The sequence below is a fragment of the Vulpes lagopus genome, chromosome 13, assembly GCF_018345385.1.
Source record: "Vulpes lagopus strain Blue_001 chromosome 13, ASM1834538v1, whole genome shotgun sequence".
Lineage (NCBI taxonomy): Eukaryota > Metazoa > Chordata > Mammalia > Carnivora > Canidae > Vulpes > Vulpes lagopus.
Genome location: NC_054836.1, coordinates 30,703,560 through 30,727,025, shown reverse-complemented (window position 1 = coordinate 30,727,025; position 23,466 = coordinate 30,703,560). Strand labels below are relative to the sequence as shown.

The following is a 23,466-nucleotide window of genomic DNA, read 5'->3' as shown; positions in this document are numbered from 1 at the left end:
GGAGGAAATGGGCTGTCTCACTAATAAAAAGCATTCCAGATTTTTGATAGTAATGTATCTTGTTGTGTATTAACATGTTGGCCTTCTAATTGAGATTTAAGTCTCTTTTAGTTGGTTATAAGGTGTGTTGGTCAACCTAAGTGTGTTAACATCAGATGAATTAGAAATCATTTTTGTTGATTGTATGTGTTTGTCCTAAGGGAACTCTGATTTCTGTGGCTGAATTGGGTGGCTTTCTTGCCACTTGGAAAATCAATGGAAATCCAGTTTTAGCAACTTAGACTCTATGTTGTGAGACTGTGTGTGTGGTGGTTTTGTTTGGTTTAGACTGTTTTTTTTTTTTTTTTAATGGAGTCATAATTGACATCAGTTTCAGGTGTATAAAGTAATCTATATTTCTGTATATATTTTATTTTTAAATCTTTCTTTTCCCATTATGATAAGTGTACTCTTTAATATCCATCACCTATTTTACCCATTCCCCCACCTACTTCCCCTCAGGTAACCATCAGTTCTCTATAATTAAGAGTCTGTTTTTTCGTTTGTGTCTCTTTTTCCTTTTGCTTGTTTTGTTTCTTAAATTATGAGTGAAATCATACTGTATTTTTAAATTGGATTATGTTTTGGGTGTTGAGTTTTTTAAGCTCTTTATATATTTTGGACACTAATTCTTTATCAGATAAGTCTTTTGCAGATATCTTCTCCCATTCTGTAGGTTGATATCTATTTATTTAGGAAGAGGAGAGGTGGGGGAGAGAGAATATTAAGCAGGCTCCACATCCAGAACAGAGCCTGACTTAGGCATGATCCCAGGACCCTGAGATCATAACTTGAGCCAAAATCAAGAGTCAGATGGTTAACTGATGGAGCTACTCAGGTGCCCTTTGACTAGTTTTGTCCATTGTTTGTTTCATTGTGTGGAAACTTTTTATTTTGATGTACTCTCTCAGGAGACATAAATAGGAAAATGTTGCTATGGCCAATATCTAAGGGATGACTGCCTATACTTCCTTCAAGGATTTTTATGGTTTCAGGTCTCACATTGAAGTCTTTAATCTGTTTTGGGTTTATTTTGGAGTATGGTGAAAGGAAGTGGTTCAGTGTCATTCTTCAGCATGTGGCTGTCTAGTTTTCCCAACATCATTGGTTGAAGAGACTGTCTTTTGCTCCTTGTATATTCATTTCTCCTTTGTCAAAGATTAATTGACCATGTAATTGTGGGTTTATTATTTTTTTTTGTTCTATTTTATTGATGTGCATTTTTATGCTTCTACCATAGTTTTATCTTTTAAAATATTTTTTTTAAAGTAATTTCTATACCCAACAGGGGGCTCAAACTTAAAACCCCAAGAATGAGAGTCACATACTCTACCAATTGAGCCAGCCAAGTACTCTCATACTCTTTTAATTACTACCACTTTGTAACATAACTTGAAGTCTGGAGTTGTGATACCTCCAGTTTTGTTTTTCAAGATTGCATTGGCTCTTTGGGGTCTTTTTTGGCTCCATACAAATTTGAGATTGTTTGTTCTAGGTCTGTGAAAAATGCTGTTGGTATTTTGATAGAAATTGCATTAAATATGTAGATGGCTTTGGGTAATAGAGACATTTTAACAATATTTGTTCTGCCAATCTATGAACACAGGAATGTCGGATTCCCATTTTTTTTGTGTTATCTTGAATTTGTTTAATCAGTGTTTTTTCAGAGCATAGGTCTTTGACCTCTTTGTTTATTCCTAGATATTTTCTTGTTTTTGGTGCAGTTGTAGATGGGACTGTTTCATTTTCTGCTGCTTCATTATTAGTGTATAGGAATACAACCTATTTCTGTACATTGATTTTTGTGTCCTTTGACTTTACCAAATTCATTTTTCAGTTCTAATAGATTTTTGGTGGAATCTTGAGTGTTTTTTGTATGTAATGTGTCATCTGCAAATAGTTTTACTACTTCCTTACCAATTTGGATGGATTTTTTTTTTCTTTAGTCCATTCACATTTAAGGTAAATACTGGTAGATGCATATTTATTACCATTTTGTTATTTGTTTTGTGGTTGTTACTATAGATTTTGATATTTTTCTTGCTATCTTTCATGGTTTGTTGGCTTTCATTGGTGATATACTTGGATCCCTTTCTCTTTTTTTCTTTGCTTGCATCTTGCCTCTTTTTGAATTGTACTTACCAGTAGGTTTGCGTATAACATCTGCATATAGCAGTCTAAATGAAGTGGTTGGTCACTTAAGTATAACTCCATTTTTCACTCCTTTTCTCCCATGTTATAGGTATATAGTGCCATATCTTACATCCATTTATGACTCCCTCGACTGACTTACTGTAGTAAATTATTTTTATTGCTTTTTTTTTTTTTTTTTTTTTAACTTTCAGTCTTCCTTTCTACCTGGAGTCCCTTTTATTCCTTCCTGTAGGGCTGGTTTAGTTGTCATGAACTGCTTTAGTTTTTGTCTAAACTCTTTTATTATGAATGATAGCCTTCTTAGATAGACGATTGTTGGTTGCAGATTTTTCCCTTCCCACTGAATATATCTTGCTACTTTCTTCTGGCCTGTGAAGTTTGTGCTGAAAAATCTCCTGATAGCCTTAAGGGATTTTCCTTAAGTGTAACTTTCTTCTTCTTCTTCTTCCCTTTTTTTTTTAAAGGTAGGTAGGTAGGTAGGTAGGTAGATTTATTTATTTATTTATTTATTTATTTATTTATTTATTTATTTATTTATGATAGAGAGACAGAGACACAGGAGGAGGGAGAAGCAGGGTCCATGCCGGGAGGTAGGTAGGTAGGTAGATTAATTAATTAATTAATTAATTATAGACAGAGACACAGGAGGAGGGAGAAGCAGGCTCCATGCCGGGAGCCCAACGTGGGACTTGATCCTAGAACTCCAGGATTGAGCCCTGAGCCAAAGGCAGGTGCTAAATTGCTGAGCCACCCAGGGATCCCCGTAACTTTCTTCCTTAGCTGCTTTAAATTTTTTTTCTTTTGACTACTTTTTGCCATTTTAATTTCTGTATGTCTTGGTGTGTATCTCCTTGTGTTGAATTTTTTTGGTTGGACAAGGATCTGTGCCTCTTGGATTTGGAGGTTTTTAGAAAGTAAGTTTTCAGCTATTAGTTCTTTAAATTTTCTACCCCCTTATCTCTTTCTTCTGAGATCCCTATAATGCAGGTGTTATGCTTGGTGTTACTGAGTTCCCTAAGACTATTCTCAATTTGCATGATTCTCTTCTACTTTGCTCAGATTGGATATTTATGCCCCATTACTCTTCCAGGTTGTTCAGTAGTTTCTCTGTTTCATCTAATCTATTTAGTCCAAGTGTATTTTTAATTTCTCTTTATTCTTGATCAGATTTTTTTTTTTTTTAATCTCTAAGAGTCTCACTGATGTCTTCCACTACTTTCTCAAGGCCAGTGATTATCTTTACCATCATACTTTAAATTTTCTATCAGTTCTATTACTTCAGTCTGTTTTGGTGTGGTCTCTTGTTGGGGTTAGGTCCTGTTCTTAATTTGGGAAATGTTTCTCTGTACTACAGTAGCCTTATTACGAGGTCTTAGAGTGCCCTTCCATGCAGTGTCTCCTGTTACCCAGGTCCTGATGCTTCAGGGATTGTCTCCTATGTGTGTTGGGTGTGCTCTGCTGTTGAGTCTTAGCCTCTTTTTCCTTCAGTTCCATTGTTGTCACATCGTTCTTTTTATGTACTGTCTCTGTCTGTTGTGGGCAGCAAGGTAGGCAGTGGTCTGCTTGAGAATTGAGAAATGCCCCTGCCACGGAGGGAACTGCAGTTCTGCAAAAGCGCAAGTTGAGAGTTGTGGTGTGGCAGGCTTTGCACTGGTGTTCTGGGGGAGGGGCTGCCATAGTGGTAGTGAAGTAAGAGTAACTGGGAAGGGCTGGATCCACTGAGTGGTGTGGGAGTGGCATGATGCGGTGGGGCTTCCTGCAAGCAATGTAGGAGTGTCTGCTTTGGCCTGTTCTCACAGGTGCCATTGTTGATGCTATGGGGTAAGGGAAGGGAATGGTACATGCTGACTTCTTTGTTCTTGCAGGTGTATCCTCGTGATCCCTGTCTCTCTAGGCTGTGCTTGGAAGTGAGCAAACCGCCCTGCCTTAGTTTACCCCCAGTATTTTTCAAACTGCTGGTTCTATAGTGCATCTGCATGGGTTGTTGGTCCTGCTGTCTTTTTAAGGGCTGGGACTTCCTGGCTAAAGTCTTCTGGGTTCTCCCAGAGGGGACCCTGAGGATTGAAAAAATTCCAGGCTTGAAGTCCCACTGGTTTTAAGAACTCAAGAAATTTGGCTCCTCTCATATTGAGAGGCAAACAGTAAAGAGAGTGGTTCTCCTGATCCATGAGCTGCTGGTATGAACATCTGTTTTCTGCCTTTCTCGGTGCCACCAGCTCCCTCCCCACCGCAGGTCACAGGGTCCCTTTTGCTCTCAGACTGCCTTTTGACCCTTCTTCCTTGACTGTGGCCTCTTCCCTACTTTTAGTTGTGGGGTTTGTTCTGCCAGTCTTCTAGTCATTTCATGGGTTTTTCACACTGATTGGGTGGTTATCTAGTTCTGCTCGTGGGTGAGGTGAGCTTAGGGTCCTCCTACTCCACCATTTTCCCTGCTGATCAGTGTATACATTTAAGTGTATGAACTCATGGCTTTATTAGATTTTCTGACTTACTGGATTGTCTCTAATTTTTGCTTTCTTGTGTACTTGCTCTGCTACTCTTTCTAAAAACCTCTGCAAATACTATTTAAACAAGATAGGATAGAAATAAATACATAAATGTTAATGTAAATGAGCAATATTGATTGCTGGAATTGAGCTGAAAATTGGAATGGAATAGTGAAGGCAGGAAGCTTTGACAGGAATTGATAGGTTTTAGTGACTAATTGGATGAAGGATTCAGAAAGAGGCACTTACAATGTTTATAGTTGAATGAGTGTTCAAATACATGAATTTGAGGTTAAAAAATTAGCTTAATGCTTCACTAAGGGTCAAATCTGAGTCAAGGGAAGCAGGCAATTGGCTTATATTCATTAAAAAAAGGACTGTGTTTTGTGTAAGTCAGATGATTAGATATTTGTGTTAAATTCCCAGCAGGAAGAACCCCATCAGGCTCCTTCAAGAAGAGATTAGGACTGGTAGGTTGGATTTCACAACTGGGAATCCCTTATCGGTCATGATATGGAGACCTGACCTTGTGAGGGCAATTGGGAGCCAGCCCTTGCACATCAGTTTAATACTTTGCTGCTAAAATACCAGAATGAGTATGGAGGGATGTAAATTTATTAATTCTGGCCACAGTACAACCCATAGGCCTAATCTCCATGAAGATTATCATGGCAATCGCCACAGCTGCCATTGACCCTTGGAGCCAAACTTCCGCAGCCTAGTAAGAGCCCTTTAGAGAGGGTAATAGGACCTGATTTTCTGTTTAAAAAGCATTTGTTTAAATCTTCTGTTTTCATATTAAGCTGCTCAAGCAGAATACTCTAAGTGGTTTTTTACATCGTGGGGGGAAGATATGAGAAATTTTTCCTCATTGTCTATATGTGTAATAGAGCTTGAGGGTAGCCTTGTAATTGCCTATGGAATGTGGTGGGAAGGATATAGGAGATCTTGATAAAATGTGGCTACAGGAGTTTAGTGCCTCTTGCCTTCAGCTAAGGAGGTCAACCAGATTCATTTATTCAGCAAATATTTGTTAAGTAGGCACTGCGTGAGGTAGTTAAGGTTTTTCTCAGTCCCATGATTTTACATCATTAAACTTTAATACTGTAAAAGGCCCTTAATTCTATAACTAGAAAAGAATGTGAATAAATCCTTTAAAATATAAACAGTACGGGATCCCTGGGTGGCGCAGCGGTTTGGCGCCTGCCTTTGGCCCAGGGCGCGATCCTGGAGACCCGGGATCAAATCCCACATCAGGCTCCCGGTGCATGGAGCCTGCTTCTCCCTCCGCCTGTGTCTCTGCCTCTCTCTCTCTCTCTCTCTCTCTCTCTCTCTCTCTCTCTGTGTGGCTGTCATAAATAAATAAAAATAAAAAAAAAATAAAAATATAAACAGTACTTAAAAAGGCTTGTAAGTGCTGGGAATACTCTTGGTTGCTGAACAAAATAGTGTAACAATGTTCTCTCATAAGAGTGGTCTAAATCCATGTATTCTAAAATTTTTCATTGTGACTTGTTTAAAAATGTTTAGCATGAGGACTCCATTAAACATGTACTTATATGCACACGTGGACATTTTTGAAAGAATTTCAAGAAGACCTATCCTTGCTACTTGTTATGGATTCTAACTTTACTGTTAAATTAATTTCTATTTCATTTACCCAGAAATGTTAATCTAAAAATCACTAAATTGACATGCTAATAGGCCTTGATCTACAGTGTGAGAAAGAAACAAGTTTAAGACACTTTGTTCTTTGGAGTCTTCTATAACTTTTGAAAATAGTCAAAGACCATGGGTATATATAATTATACCTATTTTTAACAGAATTTTTAAAAAAGATTTTTTACTTATTTATTTATTCATAGAGAGAGAGAGAGAGAGAGAGAGAGAGAGAGCAGAGGCAGAGACACAGGCAAAGGGAGAAGCAGGGAGCCGGACGTGGGACTCGATCCTGGATCTCCCACTGGCGGTGCTAAACCACTGCACCATGGGGGCTGCCCTAATTGTATCTATTTTGACTGGCTTTGTTTAGAACTTATTTTATAGCTCTTTGAAAGCATTCTAGTAAAATTGGGATTTATCTTTGGGAGTTCATTAATTCATTGACTCACTGTGCAGATATTTGAATAACTAGTCTAGCAGTGTTTTATCTTTTTTCCTCTTAATTATTCAATATTAATATTTAATTGAAAGTATTTGTTAAGGAAAAATAGCAACATGAGGTCTTGAAAAGTTACTTTTAAGCTATTTTTTCTGGTAAAATACACTCTGAAAAGAGAAGAATAGATTAAGGTACTGGTTAAGCTCTTGACTATAGGGGGATCCCTGGGTGGCGCAGAGGTTTAGCGCCTGCCTTTGGCCCAGGGCGCGATCCTGGAGACCCGGGATCGAGTCCCACGTCGGGCTCCCGGTGCATGGAGCCTGCTTCTCCCTCTGCCTGTGTCTCTGCCTCTCTCTCTCTCTCTTTCATTCTGTGTGACTATCATAAATAAATCAAAATTTAAAAAAAAAAGCTCTTGACTATAGAAGAGTCCTCTCTACTGATTTAGTTGAGCATGTACTTAAAGTTTCTCAAAAAAAAAAAAGAAATCCAAAACTTTGGTATCATGTAATATCAACAAACTGAAGTATATTTGATCACTGTTAATAATTCTTCACACTCGGGATGCCTGAGTGGCTCAGTGATTGAGCATCTGCCTTCAGCTCAGGGTAGGATTCTGTGGTCCTGGGATTGAGTCCCACATTGGGCTCCCAGCATGGAGTCTGCTTCTCCCTCTGCCTCCCTCTGTGTCTTTCATGAATAAATAAATAAAATCTTAAAAAAAAATTCTTCACACTCAAATGAATCACAGGCCATTATGTCAAATATATTAAATGAATCCATGACTGGAGAAAAGGCTTAAACACTTAAACTAATAACTTATCCCTGTTTAATTATTTAAGTCTTCTCAATTCATGTATTCATTTAAGATATTAGCATATGGTCTGTGAGGTCAGGAATTATGCCAGTTTTGGTTCATTATTATATCACAAATGTCTAGCATACTGCCTGGAAAATATTAGATGTTTATTTTTGCTTGAATTATAAAAAATTACAGGAAGCTTGACATTTTGACCACAAATGCAGCAGTATTATATGGTTCATCACTAGTAAGATAAATGAAGTCCTGGAGATACAGTGGATATGGACATGCTCCTCTTGCTTCTAGATTTTACCACATCCTTCTCAGAGACTGTTAGTACATTTGCAGAGGGTAACTATGTGTTCGAAAATCAGACTTGGGTCCACTCACATCCTTTCATTTTCTAAGTGTGATCTCATGGGCAGTTCATTGCTTCCATGTCACCTATAAAGCGCTGATAATAGTGATGTCATACAATCTGATGGGAGATCTTGCAGGCCAGCATTCAATATGTGTCACCTAGCAAACCATCAATCTTCTTTGCTGTTAATAATGCTAATACTACTTGGTTTAGAATGTGCCAAGCTCTGAGGTATAGATGTAGCCTTCTATGAGTTGGCAGCTTAGTGAGGGTGATAGAAAAGGAGGACCATGTAGTATGATGATAAGTCTGTAGCAATAAGAGAACTCTGCAAGTGCAGAATGGGGATGCTGCCCCTAGAATATCTAGTAAAGTTTCACAGGGTAAGCTGTATCTGAACCAACAACTGAGCAAGGAGGACTGTCTCCTACTTTCCCCCCTACCCAGGATAGGTGGGTTGGGAAGCAGAGTAGCAGAAGTGAAGACCTGGGTGTGTGGGAAGATGCCCTCAGTAGAGTGAGAGTGGCGTGGAAGAACTTAAGTGGTCTAGGGACAAGTGGGCTTCGTCAGGTCTCGAAGCGCCCAGCTCAAGAACTAGCACGGGCTGACCTTAGGTTTGCATGTGAGAAAAATCCTTCAGAAGTGGTGAGAATGGATTGTGCTGGAATACGATGAGAAGGAGACCAGCTAAGAGGATGGTGCAATAAATAATGGAGGAGATGAGTGCCTTGGTCACAGCTGTGTCAGTGAAGACAGAACCTTGGGAAGCTTGGCATTTAGGGGACACAAACTGTCACTTGTTGCTTGCAGGGAGGCTTTGAGTGTAAACTCTACACTGCTAAGTATGCTGTGATCAGTTACCTTTGCAATGAAAGGAATGGGGGATGGATGGGATATAAAACCAAGAGCATCCCATATTGAGTCTTATTCCCTAATGCTTTTTATTGCCTGCATGTAATAATGCATATCTTTTCCTCAGGTATTCTGTGAATATTACTGCATTATCTTAGCTTATTCATGTTTAAAACTACCCCTAGTGTCTAACAAACCAGAAGTAATACCAGTCCTCCAGCAGCCTAAAGTTCTAGAAATGAAGGTAAGGAGTCAAATGACTCCAAACCACATTGTATAGGGAAGGTTCTACTCATAACTGAGTTTTTATAGCTAAACAGGTTAATGAAGAGCTTCTTGTGTTTTCATAACCCTTGAGACAAGGCTGTGTTGTCAGATGTTATTACACTGTTAGAGGCAGAGAAGACTGACCAAGGTTGTTTACTTAGCAAATTGGTATTGATTAGGTACAAGGTGAAAAGCAGTGGGCAAAACAGACATTGTCCCTGCTATCATGGAACCTAACTTCAAGAAGATGGAATGTCTTCTTTTGATGAAGAATGGTAAAACTACTTGGAGTGCATTGTGGTCTAAGATGGTAGTGTAGGAAAACTAAGTATGATGTATATATCACATCTTAATTGTTTAGCACTTAAGAGACAGTGGCGCAGGGGGATTACAGGAGTTTAGAGCATGACTAAGGCTTAACCCATTGTAAATGCTTAATCGATGTTAGAGCTATTTTATATTCTGTCATAATTGATTTTTTCCCCCCATCTTACTAGGTTATTACCTCTGATTTATCTCTTAAATGCCACCTATAAGCTCCATTTGGTAGCCAGGCTACAATGACTGTATTGTCCAGAATGCAGCAGCAGCAGCAGCTTCCTCCTATCTGGTCTATCTGCATCCTTTCTCTCTACTAAACCACTTCTCCACCTTGCAACAAGAGTAAAATTGATGTTTCGAAGTTAGTTTACTAATGCTATTAAAAAAAAAAAAAAGTCTATCAACCGAGTAGCTTAAAGCAACATGAATTTATTACCTTAAACTTCTGGAAGTCAGAAGTTTGAAATAGGTTTCACTGGGCTAAAATAAAAAGGTGTTGGCAATGCTACATTCATTATGGAAGCTCTAGAGACAGTATGTTTACTTGCCATTTTCTAGTTTCTGAAGGTCACTCGGATTCCTGGACTTGAGCTCCTGTATCACATTGACCACTGCTTCTGTAAACTCCTCTCCTGCTTTGACTCTTCTGCCTTTTGTTCATTTGTAAGGACTCCTGTAATTGTCTTAGACCTACCCAGAGAGTCCAAAATGATTCTTCTAGCTCAAGATCCTTAACTTAATAATTTCTCTAAAGTTCCTTCTGCATGTGGGGTTAGACCTTTACAGGTTTGGGGAATTAGGAAGTGGTCCTTTTTTAGGGGCCTCAGTCTCCTAAAACAATGCCTAGAACATTTGAGTAGGTGAGCATTTCTTTTTTATTATTATTTTTTGGTGTAAATGTCTCTGTGCAAAGCTTTTCTTAGCCCAGTTTGGCTCTTGCCTGGACCTCTGGCCACTACATAGGCTCTTCTCCACTTGTCCTCTGGCCCTCAGGACCTTGCGATGGCCTTGGCTTACACTGGCCCTTCATACTCCTTTGCCCTTTTCCCCCCGCCACTCATCATCTGGATCCTATAGCAAATTTTGTGTCCTTAAGGAGTATCATCTTGGCCTTCCCTTTGCCGGTCAAATAATCAACTTGTTTGCAATCCGGGAGCCTGGATTTCTTCATAGCACTTGATTACAGCTTGAACTTGTTCCTCGGTGTTCTTTGATCTGGAAGTTCTGCAAAGGCAATACTTATTTTCATTGTGTACTCAATGATGATCATTTATTCAGTATGCAATAAACACTTAGTAAAGGAATGGACTTAAAATGAAAAGACCATGTGCTTATAAAGTAGCTCTTAGTGTTCATCTGTGTACTGTTGTTGTAGCCACAGGCAGAATGGGGTTTTGGATCATGGAAAGGGTTGGTTCAATAACAGAAGATTGGTGATTAACAATTGAGTAAATCAACTGAATGTTCATATTAACAAAGTAAATTTCACTAAGTAATTTTCAGACTTTTCCATGTCTGTAAAAATGTGCATAAGACTTGAACTATCTAACATGAACATGGAGTATCTCATGGGCTAAGAGTTCTAAAAAAAATTTTTTTTGAGTTCCTTTAAATTTTAAAGTGACCTTTATTTAGAGTTGATAGCATGGGTTAGAGGCAGTTTGCCTGGTTTGGGCCTGTTGGCTGTGGAACATAGAGTTTAATGACATTAAGCTCTGTTAGCACTGGTGTTCAAGAGAAGTTTACCAAGATTTAATGCAGTTGCCACTCTGGTGTGAACTGTGCAAAGCAATAGCTCAGTAAGTCTTTAGGAAAACGTTTTACAACAGAAAAATTGCTCAATACTATGTATGACTCAGTAGGTTAATTCTTTAATTTTGTAAGGTTTATCATTATATTTTGAGCCTTACTTATAAATTTATACAATATTCATTGACCTATTGAAGCTATGTTTCACTTTGATGTAGGCACGGTTTATGTTAGATAAGTGACCCAGGTGGGTGTGTTTTTTTTTTTTTTTTTTTTTAAGCAATTCATTGGATTTCTTGAGAGAGAACTTTTGGTATTCAAAACTGCTTCGAATTGTTTGTACTCTATTGAACAAATTATTTTGAAGAAATCAATTTTTTAAAAAGATTTTATTTATTTATTCATGAGAGGTACACAGAAAGAGAGAGATTGGAACAGAGACAGGCAGAGGGAGAAGCAGGCTCCATGCAGGGAGCCTGATGTGGGACTTGATCCCGGGACTCCAGGATCACGCCCTGGGCTGAAGGTGGCGCTAAACCGCTGAGCCACCAGGCAGGGCTGCCCAGAAGAAATCCATTTAAAGGCCTATTACTGCATTATTTTTTCTCAGTGTCCTGATAGATCCCCGAGTAACTAAGTTTGAATTAGATTATCTATTGTACAATATCTAGATGTAATCTCACTGTGGACTATAAAACATTATATCTGTTACTATGTAGGATATAAAATATTCATTGATTATCAACCTCTTTACAAGACCTGATAAAATTCATAAGACTGATTAAGTTTCAGTTTTCAACATCCCTGAGAAGTTAAAAGTAGGACTTCCTAATACAGTTTGGTACTAGCTTAAATTGTGTAAGGCCCAATTTATGTTCAGTGTACACTTCTCTTTCAGTGTATGTTGGATAAAGGACATTGTTGTGGCAGTCACTGGAGAGAACATGGAAACAATGAAGGGTATCATTCAGAAGTACCAGCATCAGCGCATCTCCCTGGTTGCAGCTGGAGTGACCCGCCACAGGTCAATTTTCAACGGGCTAAAAGCCCTAGCAGAAGACCAGCCTGACTCTAAGCTCTCTAAGCCAGAAGTTGTGATAATTCATGATGCTGTGAGACCCTTTGTTGAGGAAGATGTTCTTCTTAAAGTTGTCACAGCTGCTAAGGAACATGGGGTAAGTGGCTATACTTCTGAAAATGGATAGAAGACACAAATGCTATAGCAAATGTTCACTTCCTGGATGTTGATGAAATCTTTGTGAAATGTCAGTTTACAACGGGCATGATGAGTAAAAGACGTGACTCTAAATTTTTTTAGGAAGCCTCAAGTATTGTATCATGAGACTATATTAGAGTTTATATTTGTAGTCCCTCAACATAACATGAGCTTTTTGGAGGAGAATGTAATATCTTCAGAATATGGCTCTGAATGTACCCTAATGGGTACATTCAGAGAAGCATTGTGCACTTTACCTAGAGATACCTAAGAGAACTCTGAAGTAAGGGATGTGCATAATTATCAGAAATCTGGGTCATCACACCCAAATTGTGTTTTGACTTTTTGAAGATGGTTTGCTTTTCAGCGCAAACAGCCAAGTAAGCTTTTCACACTCTTTAAAGTAATATGTTTTAAGATGATGCAGAAATCTGTGTTCTGATTAACCGGAAGAACAAAGGATAACAAAAGACATATTGTAGTCTTTAGAATATCTTTGTTCTGTTCTTAGATTACTGGATAAAATCCTAAAAATAACATAATAGATTTATAGATAAAACGTGAGACTGAGTGAAAGTCGCTATACATCCTTTGTATAGCATAATAGCAATAGGTTGTGGAGGGGGACATGCATAGGCCTAGTTCTCAGGTTTTTTAATTAGTGATACATATGTAACTTGGACAACCTCTTTGAGTCCCTTTTCCTTGTACTTGCGCTATTTTTAGGATTGGATATTAGATGTTAATTACTCAGAGTTCAAACTACTTAAAAATGAAAAGGTATTAAGAATTACAGCACCTGGGATTGTAGAGATATGGAAGGAGTCCTCTAAGCCTTCTTTGCCATGTGGGTGGTGAGTTAAAAAAAACCCATCTGGAAAAGATCTCATGTGATTTCAGTTACCTGTATGTAACTGTAATCTCTTTGTCAGGAAATTGTTGCACCTTCCATCTTCTCTTCCTTAAACATCAATTGCTTTTAAAGCTGTAAAAGAATTCCACAAATCAAACAAAACATTTTTCTTTCATATATCTTAAAAAAGATATATTGATGGAGTGAAAATTGTGATAGAGGTAAGTTGGCTAACCTAAAAACTTGATGAGGGCTCCCATACTTCTTTAACCCCTTCCTATTGTCCAGACTTCTCAGCTGCAGTAGAGGTAAACAGTTAGAAGTAGCATGAGGAGGAATGAAAGAGCGCAGGATTTAGAACTTTAAGGAATTAAAGTGAAACTTGACAAATTTGAAGAAGTTCCTAGGGAAGACTAGATATTTGGGGCAGATAATTTAAAAATTAGGGTTCCCAGTGAGTATAATTAGAGGTCTTTGACATTTTTCCCAAAGGTAACATTGATAATCAAGCTGACTATAGAAATTACACATTTGGAATTTTTGGTCCTCTTTTTTTTTTTTTTTTTTTGATATCTTATTTCTAAGACGGTGCACCAAGTGATACTTTTGGTGGTAGGTCTGAAACTAAGAGGACTCTTACTGCTGCAGTTAATAAGCCAAGATATCCTAGTTTAACAGGTGACTAAGTAAAACATTAACGTGGATAGCAATTAATGACTTGTAGCAGATTAGTTGGAATTCCTTGACTGTCTTTATAATTAATGTTAATCAGAATAACTTTTATGGAACATGATTAAATCCTACATAATATTTTAATGAAATCTCAACTTTGTATTGAAAAGCTAGTTTTAAGTGGAATTTTCACAATTTATTTTGAAGCTTCTGGTGTCTTGTAGAAATGTCATAGGGAATGGTTTTCAAGAAAGCAGAAAATGAGTTTCATACAGATATGTGAAATCCTTAACATACTGAAGGAACCAGGCACATGTTACAATCCAGAGAGGCACAAATTTTAGTGAAATAAAGCAATACTGAAATGAATTCACACAGGCAAAACTGTTTGTTTTCCTCTCCTATGTGAGAGGTATCAAACCTCCACCTTGTAGAGTTTATTTGCATCTTGACAGGCAAGAATTATTTTTGCATTGCTGTCAGGTACATGTAACTTGGGAAAGTTGTAAAATTGCTCAAAGGCAATGGAAGGCTACATTAGGCTATTCTAGAAGGATTGGCTCTAAACAATATATAGTCTTAAACTGAATCTCCTGGTTATCCTAAATTATTAAGTGTAGGATAGTTACCTAACAGCCTTAGGTAATCCAGATACTACTTCATGCCAACATTATCACACTGTTCTAAATTCTAATCATAAAAATGTAAGTGGAAATTTGAACTAGTACAGTTCCTGTACTAGTGGAAAGTAACGACCCCTTCTTAATATCTGGGCATTAAATTAAAGACAACTGGTCTGAAAGATAGGCAAGAAAATAGTGAAGATTAACCTTAAAGCCACTAAACCACTTATTTTCCATGAATTCTTATGAACTAATTCTCTTTTGTTCTCTTAAATTATGTTGTATAGATTATTATTTTATTATTTTATTTTATTTTTTGTTGTATAGATTCTTAATGGATTTTTTGTTCAGTTAGCTCTTAATTTGCCTTACCCAAAGGCCCCTTTCAGATAAATCCTTTCCTGGATAAGGTAGATACTGAGTAAGCCCCTTGGAGGGCATACATGTTAAAGGAAACAGAAATTTTAACTTCATGGTTTAAAAACATTCTCACATTGAAGATGGGACATCTTACTACTTTGAGGTAACCTAAGTTAAGATTGACAATTGAGTTATTTGCATACAGGAGCTCAGAACTGTCATCAGGACCCTGGATATTTTACCTCTATAAGTTTCATTTCTGAATTCCATGGAGGGGGCAGGACTTCAATAGAGCTAGCAGGTAAAGATTTTCAGGGTTATTTCTGCATAGCACTTGATGATCACTTTCTATGATATAAATTTCTAAGTTGATAACTATTTTTTCTTCCCCAGTACTTTGAAAATATATCTTTGTGTACTGGCATTATTTTGGCTTGTGAGAAATCTGTTGACCAGTATAATAGTATTCTTTACCAGTCTAACTGTATCCCTTTAAAGTTAATTGCCTTTTCTGTTAGGCTGATCTTATTTTTATTTTATTCAAGTTTTTATTTAAATTCCAGTTAACATACAGTGTAATATTAGTTTCAGGTGTAGAATTTAATGATTCATCATTTACATGTAACACCCAGTGCTCATCACTACAAGTGCCTGCCTTAATCCCTATCACCCCCCCTTAACCCATTTCCTATCCCTTAACCCTTCTCCAGTAACCCTAAGCTTATTCTTGGTAGTTAGGAGGCTTCCCTTCCCACCCTCCTACCATATGTTCATCTGTTTTGTTTCTTTAATTGCACATGAGTGAAATCATATGGTATTGGACTTCCTCTGACTTAATTTGCTTGACATTATAATTACTCTCTAGTTCCACCCGTGTCATTGAAAATGGCAAGACTTCATTCTTCATTGAGTTCTATTCCATTGCACATATATATCACATCTTCATCCATTCGTCAATCAATAGACATTTGAGCTGTCTTCATAATTTGGCTATTATTAAAAAAAAAATAATTTGGCTATTATTGATAATGTGGCCATAAACATCAGGTTGCATGTGTCCCTTCAAATCTGTATTTTGGTATTCTTTGGGCAAATACCGAGTATTGCAAATGCTGGATCATAGGGTACTTCTTTTAACATTTGAGGAACCTCCATACTCTTCTTCAGAGTAGCTGCACCAGTTTGCATTCCTATGAACACTGTAAGAGGGCTCCCCTTGCCCTGTATCCTTGCCAACATCTCTTGTTTCCTGTATTGTTAATTTTAGTCATTCTGACTGGAGTGAGGTGGTATCATTGTAGTTTTGAAAGGTATTTGCCTGGCGATGAGCGATACTGAGCATTTTTCATGTGTCTGTTACCATCTGAATGTTGTCTTTGGACAAACTCTGTTCATGTCTTCTGCCCATTTCTTAACCTGGATTATTTAATTTTGGGTGTTGAATTTAAGTTCTTTGTATATTTTGGGTGTTAACCCTTAATCAGATAACATTTGCAGATATCTTCTCCCATTCCATAGATTGACTTTTAGTTTTGTTGATTGTTCCTTTGCTGTGTAGAAGATTGTTGTCTTGATGATGTCCCAGTAGTTCATTACTGCTCTTGTTTCCCTTGTCCCTCAAGAGAAACTTGAGGGACAACTTCCTATCTAAGTAGGAAGTTGCTATGGCTGTTGTCAAAGAGGTTACTACCTGTGTTCTACTCGAGGATTTTTGTGGTTTCCTGTCTTGCATTTAGGTCTTTCATCCATTTTAAGTGTATTATTATGTGTGGTGTAAGAAAATGGTCCTGTTTCATTCTTCTGCAGGTGGCTGTCTAGTTTTCCCAATATCACTTCTTGAAGAGACTTTTTTCCACTAGATATTCTTTCCTGTTTTGTTGAAGATTAGTTGACCATATAGCTGTGGATCCATTTCTGGGTTATCTATTTTTATCCATTGATGTATGTTTCTGTTTTTGTGCCCAGTACTATGTTGTCTTGATGACTACAGCTTTGTAAGAAATCTTGAAGTCTGGAATTGTGATGCCTCCAGTTTTGCTTTTCTTTTTCCCGATTACTTTGGCTATTCAGGGTCTTTTATGGTTCCCATACAAATTTTGGAAGTGTTTCTCCTATCTCTGTGAAAAATGCTGATGGTATTATGATAGGAATTGTATTAAATGCTTCCTATTTTTTTTTTTTAATCATCATTGGCATCATGTTTTCAAAATTATTTTAATATTTTCACATTCTTATCGAAAATATTATTTTTACATGACAAGAAATTGTAAATTAAGTATTATGATATTCAACCACTGCCTTTTCTTCTGTCCGTTTAAGAAAGAAAAATCACAGTTTTATACATCTGGCTCAAATCTTTTTTCCTTAATGAGGCTAGGCATACAGTAGGAAACTGATAAAGATCTTGTTGACAAATGGAAATTGCTAGGAATTAAAATTAGCCTGCTTATACTAATCAATACTTAGAAGACATTGAGGCATATACATTCATTAGAAAATCATTACTGCACATAAAAGATGTATTTGAAGCCACAGTAATGTAAAACTTTAAAAGATGTGTTTATTGCACATCTTAAAAGGTGAAGAGTGATAAGGAAGCTTAGCTTTGGGAAATAAGAACATTTGAACAGTAAATGTTCTTCAGCCCATGAGCATTCAGTATTTTTCCATTTTCCATTTCTTTGTGTCATCTGGACTTTTCTGATCAGTGTTTGTAGTTTTAAGAGTATAGATCTTTTTTTTTTTTTAATATATATATATTTTTAATTTTTTTATTTATTTATGATAGAGAGAGAGAGAGAGAGGCAGAGACACAGGCAGAGGGAGAAGCAGGCTCCATGCACCGGGAGCCCGACGTGGGATTTGATCCCGGGTCTCCAGGATCGCGCCCTGGGCCAAAGGCAGGCGCCAAACCGCTGCGCCACCCAGGGATCCCTTTTTTTTTTTTTTAATATATATATTTTTTAATTTTTTTATTTATTTATGATAGAGAGAGAGAGGCAGAGACACAGGCAGAGGGAGAAGCAAGAGTATAGATCTTTTACCTCTTGGTTAACTTTATTCCTATGTATCTTATGGTTTTTGGTGCCATTGTAAATGCGATTGGTGTGTACCTTGATTTTTTTTTTTTTCTTTCTGCTGCTTCATTAATTGGTGTATAGAGATGTAATATATTTCTCTAAGTTGGGTGGGGTTTTGTTTGTTTGTTTTTGGTATCCTCTGACTATGCTGATTTTGCTTTATCAGGTCTTGCAGTTTTTTTTTTTTTTTTAAGATAGATTATTTATTTATTTATTTATTTATTTATTTATTTATTTATTTATTTATTTATGATAGATGTAGAGAGAGAGAGAGAGAGAGGCAGAGACACAGGCAGAGGGAGAAGCAGAGTCTATGCCGGGAGCCCATTGCGGGACTCAATCCCGGGACTCCAGGATCGCGCCCTGGGTCAAAGGCACGTGCTCTACCCCTGAGCCACCCAGGGATCCCCCCAAGTCTTGCAGTTTTTTTGATGGAATCTTTTGGGTTTTCCACATAGAGTATCCTGTCATCTGCAAATAGTGGAGGTTTGACTTCTTTCTTGCCAATTTGGATGCCTTTTATTTCTTTTTGTTACCCAATTACTGAGCTTAGGATTTGAAGTAGTATGTTAAGTAACAGTGGTAAGAATAGACATTCCCATCTTGTTCCTGACTATATGGGAAACGCTCTCAGTTTTTCTCTGTTGAGAATGACATTAGCTGTGGTTTTTTCATATATGATCTTTATGATGTTGAGGTATATTCCCTCTAACCCTACTTTGTTGAGTGTTTTTGTCATGAATGGAGGTTGTGCTTTATCAGATCTTTTTCTGCATTTATTGAGAGGATCATGGGATTATTACTCTTCCTTATTAATGTGGTGGATTATTGATAGGTGAATATCGAACCATCATTGCAGCCTGAAAATAAGTCCCACTTACTTTTGGTGAATGATTCTTACAATGTACTATTGGATTTGATTTGCTAGTACTTTATTGAGTATTTTTGCATCCATGTTCATCACGGATATTGGCCTGTAGTTCTCTTTTAGAGAAGTCTTTGGTTTTGGAGTCAGGGTAATGCTGGCCTCATAGTTTGGAAGTCTTCATTTTCTGTGTTTTGGAGCAGTTTGAGAAGACTAGGTATTAACTCTTCTTTGAAAGTTTGGTAGAATTCCTCTATGAAGCCAACTGGCCATCAGTTTTTGTTTGTTGGGAGATTTTTGATTCCTGATTCAACTTCTTTCCTTGTTATTGGTCTGTTCAAGTTTTCTATTTTTTTAAGTTTCTATTTCTGTTTCAGTTTGGTAGTTTGCATGTTTCTTGGAATTTATCTATTTCTTCCATTTTTGGTAGTTTATATGTTTCTGGGAATTTACCTATTTCTTATAGATTATCTGATTTGTTGGCATATAATTTCATTTTTTTTTTTTTGTTAAAATCATATGTATTTCTGTGATGTTGGTTGTTCTTTCTGTTTTTACTTCAGTCCTTTCTTTTTTGATAAGTCTGGCTAGGATTTATCAATTTTTTAATAAGGATTTTATTTATTTATTCATGAGAGACACAGAGACAAGGTAGAGACATAGGCAGAGGGAGAAGCAGGCTCCCTGCAGGGAGCCCAGTGTGGGACTCAATACCGAAACTCCAGGATCATGCCCTGAGCCGAAGGCAGACGCTCAACCATTGAACCACCCAGGCGTCCCTTGTTGTTTTATATACTTGGGTGCTTCCATGTTGGGGGCATAAACATTTACAATTGTTAGGTTTCCTTGTTGGGTAGTGCCCTTTATTACAATAGTGTCTTTCTTCATCTCTTTTTATAGTTTTTGGCTTAAGGCTAGTTTGTCTCATAAAAGAATGCCTACTCTGGCTTTATTTTGACGTCTGTTTGCATGATAAATGGTTCTCCATCCCCTCATTTTCATTCTGCAGGTATCTTCAGGTCTAAAGTGAGTCTCTGGTAGGCAGCATATAGATGTATCCTGTGTTTTATCCATTCTATAGTTTTTGATTGGAGTGTTTAGTTCATTTACATCCAGAGTAATTGTGATTGATAAGAATTCACTGCCATTTTATTACTTGTTTTGTTATTTGGAGATTTTCTTTATTCCTTTTTATTCTTTGTCACTTTTGGTCTTCCTTTCCCACTCAGAGTCCCCATTCATATTTCATGAAGGGCTGGTTTAGTGTTCATGAACTCCTTTAGTTTTGTGTGTCTGGGAGACTCTTTATCTCTCCTGTTCTGAATGATGGCTTTGCTGGGTAGAATGTTCTTGGCTGTGGATTCTTCACATTCAGCATATTGAATATATCATGCCATTCTCTTCTGGCTTGCCAAATTTCTGTGTAGAGATCTAAAGCTAGTCTTATGGGTCTTCCCTTGCAAGTTAGGGACTTCTTTTGTCTTGCTGATTTTAGGTTTTTTTTTTTTTTTTTTATCAGTGCATTTTGCAAATGTAACTATAATATGTCTTGACATTTCCCTGCTTTTGTTGATTTTGATGGGAGTTCTGTGTCTCATCTTGGATGGAATCTCTGTTTGCCCCTATCAGGGAAATCTTCAGCTATTTCCTCAAACCTTTTGCTGCTTTTCCCTCTCTCCTCCCCCTGGGACTCCTATATGAAAGTTATTATGTTTGATGAAGTTGCTGAGTTCCCTATATCTAGTCTTATGATCTATAATTCTTTCATTTAAAATTTTCCATAATTGTATCTCCTGTATTACCACTTATTAATTCCTCTTCTTCTTCCATCCTTGTGGTCATTGCATCTAGTTGGTTTTGAATCTCAGTACTGCAGTTTTCATTTCTGCCTGAGTTTTAGGTCTTCTCAGTAAGGGTCTCCTTGATATCTTCCATGTTTTTCTAAAGTCTGGCAAGTATCCATGTGAATGTTGATTTAAATTCTCCATCAGGCGTATTACTTGTATCTGTTTTGATTTCTGGCTGTGATGATGTCCTCGTCATCGTCTTCTTTTTCTGTGCAATGGATTCTTCCATCTTGACATTTTTAAAAAAGATTTATTTATTCATGAGAGAGGGAGAGGGAGAGGTTTGCAGAGACTCAGAGGGAAAAGCAGACTCCATGCAGGGATCCCAATGTGGGACTTGATCCCGGGACTCTAGGATCATGCCCTGGGCTGAAGGCAGACGCTAAACCGCTGAGCCACCTAGGTGTCCCCGTCTTGACATTTTTGTATAGATCTCTGTCCTCTTCTTTGTGTTAGAAAATCTTGTTAAATTTTCTGCTCTGGAAAGGAAGGGCCTTTTGGAAAAAGTGGTCATATAGTTTCCAGGACCTGATGCTTCAGGGACTGTTTATCATGCTCTCTGCTCTGCTGCTGTGTTTTGGCTGCTCTGTCCCTCAGTTAGTCATCTGTGGAGGCTCTCCTTGCCTGTAGTGGGCAGTGTTTGGACCTTGGTCAGAGTGTGGCGAGTTTAAACTAGGTATGCTCTGGTCTATTTGTTAGATGAGACCTGATGCTACTTCCACGTGAAGCCTTGCAGAACTTTATGGTTGGAAGATGTGTTGAGTGTGGGTTTTTACTGGTCTTCGGGGGAAGGGGCCCACTGTTCTGAGCCTGGAGAGAAGCTATAGCAACAGAACAGTGGGGCTTGAGACTTGGTGTAAGCAGGTTGGAGCTCTGCTGTTGACTGAAGCTGGTTTATGCTGAGGGACTGGGGAGGGAATTGGTGCCAGCCAGCAACTTTGTTCCCAGAGGTGGGCCTCCTTGCTTGCTGTTCTCAGGGAAGCACCACAGAATAGTGAATAATGTCCCCCTGTACATCCCAGGCATCCTTCAGATTGCTGTTCTCATGCAGTCTGTCTCCAGGTTGTTTGCCTGGAACAATGTGGTGAACTTTAGGGTCTGTCCCAGCCAAACCTGCTAACTCTTAAAACTCCAAGGTTTAGGGACTTGCTATGGCCTAGGGGCTGTGCTGGTCTTCTGGGGGGAGGGTCTTACCACATTGGGATGGATGCAGGTTTTACAGAGAAGGGCAATCAAACTAGAGTTCAGGGCCATAGGATCTGCAGCAAAACAGGCTAAATAGCCTGTGTTTGTGTTAGCCACCCTCGGCGGGTGTCTCTGCTCTTATGTGGAGGGTGGGAAATGGTGCCCACTGACTCCTTTGTCCCCAGAGAGGCCTTTCTGTGAACTCCACCTCTCACAGATGCTAGAAGAGCAGTCTCTCTCTGTTCCTTAAGTCCTCTTCCAATCATGCAGTCTACCCCAGGGTTGTTGGACTGCCTCCTCTCCTGGAACCCCAGGGCACTGCACTCTGTTCCATCCTGACCTCTGGAAACCTCCAGTCTTTGAACCCTGCTGGTTGTACAAACGTTAAGAACACTCAGCCTCTCTTTTTTCCAGCCAGTGGCTTTGGGGCAATATTCTCCTGCATGTGTTCCCCTCTATACCACCCGCCCCCCCCCCGGTCCGTTTCCTCTGAGACCAGGGCTTTCTCACTTCCACAGTACTTGCAGCACATTTCTTCCCCAAACTAAATATCTGGGCTTTGTAGTTTTTTGGTGTGGCCTCTTCTCTCCCTCTAGTTGTGTAGTTTGTTCTATCAGTACTCAGGTCCATTTCTTAGGTATTCAGAATGATTTGATAGCTAACCTAGCTGTGTTAGAGGGATAAGGCAAGTGCATGGTCTTCCTACTACACAGCTATCTTAGCTATAGTGTGTCTATGAGGTTGACTTTTTTTTTTAAAGTAACTTATTTTTCACAGATAATGTGCATTGTTTCTATTATGTGACTAGATAGGAATTTCAGGAATAAATCCAAAGCAAGGGACAAAAGACCCAATGTAATCTCTTGTTGAAGTATTCTTAAAGTAAAATTTCATTTTCTAGAAGTTTGATTTGGTTCCTTCAAAATGTCATGGGCCTCCTTTTTCTTAGGATTTTATATTATTTCTCAGTATTTTAAATATGAATAACACCTTGTAGAGAATGTGACTCTTTGTAGTTCTTCATTTCTCCACTTCTACTTGTGATTTAAATTGTATTGTTCAGATCAGTAAATTATAGGCCCATGTTTGGCAAGCCGTTATAAGTAGGAGTTCTTTGGGCATGAGATGAGGATGTGTTTCTAGAACAGAGATTTGTGTTGTTTCTGCTGGGGATCCTGAGGGTTTTAGCATTTTGAAATCTCCTTATGTTAATTTTTGGCTTGAGATTTTATCCATCTTATGGTAATGTTAAGCCAAACTCTGAACTCTCATCAAATCTAGGTGATAGTACTTCTCAAGGGAGATGCCCCTCCCTGTCAGAGTCCAAGCCAGGATAGCAAACTATTTTGTAGTCTTACCACACTGGTGACTGTATTTTATCTGGCCTACCTTATAAATAGTTACATGGATTTTTTTGTGAGGACCACAGTTCTAACTGACCAAGTAGCATAGGCTCAAAATATGATTTCTCATTCCTTCTCATTTGTTTAAAGCCTATTATTAACTCAAAGCATCTCCGCAGTTTTCCTTGAATTCTGGCTCTCTGATGTTAATCCTAGGAAGTTACCTAATGAGTCATAGTTCTAAAAAAAAAAAAAAAACAAAAAACTTTTTTTTAAAAAAAAAAACCTTT

The 23,466-nt window shown here is 38.0% G+C and overlaps 1 protein-coding gene across 1 annotated transcript in view; it reads left to right on the top strand.

Annotated features, from left to right (window-relative positions):
• The window catches only part of CRPPA (CDP-L-ribitol pyrophosphorylase A), a 291,595-nt gene that overhangs the window by 4,624 nt on the left and 263,505 nt on the right, over nt 1-23,466 (top strand). Inside the window, exon 2 of the mRNA XM_041728219.1 lies at nt 12,031-12,307. Within this exon, the coding sequence (XP_041584153.1) occupies nt 12,031-12,307 (277 nt within the window). The remainder of the gene's footprint in view (nt 1-12,030; nt 12,308-23,466) is intronic.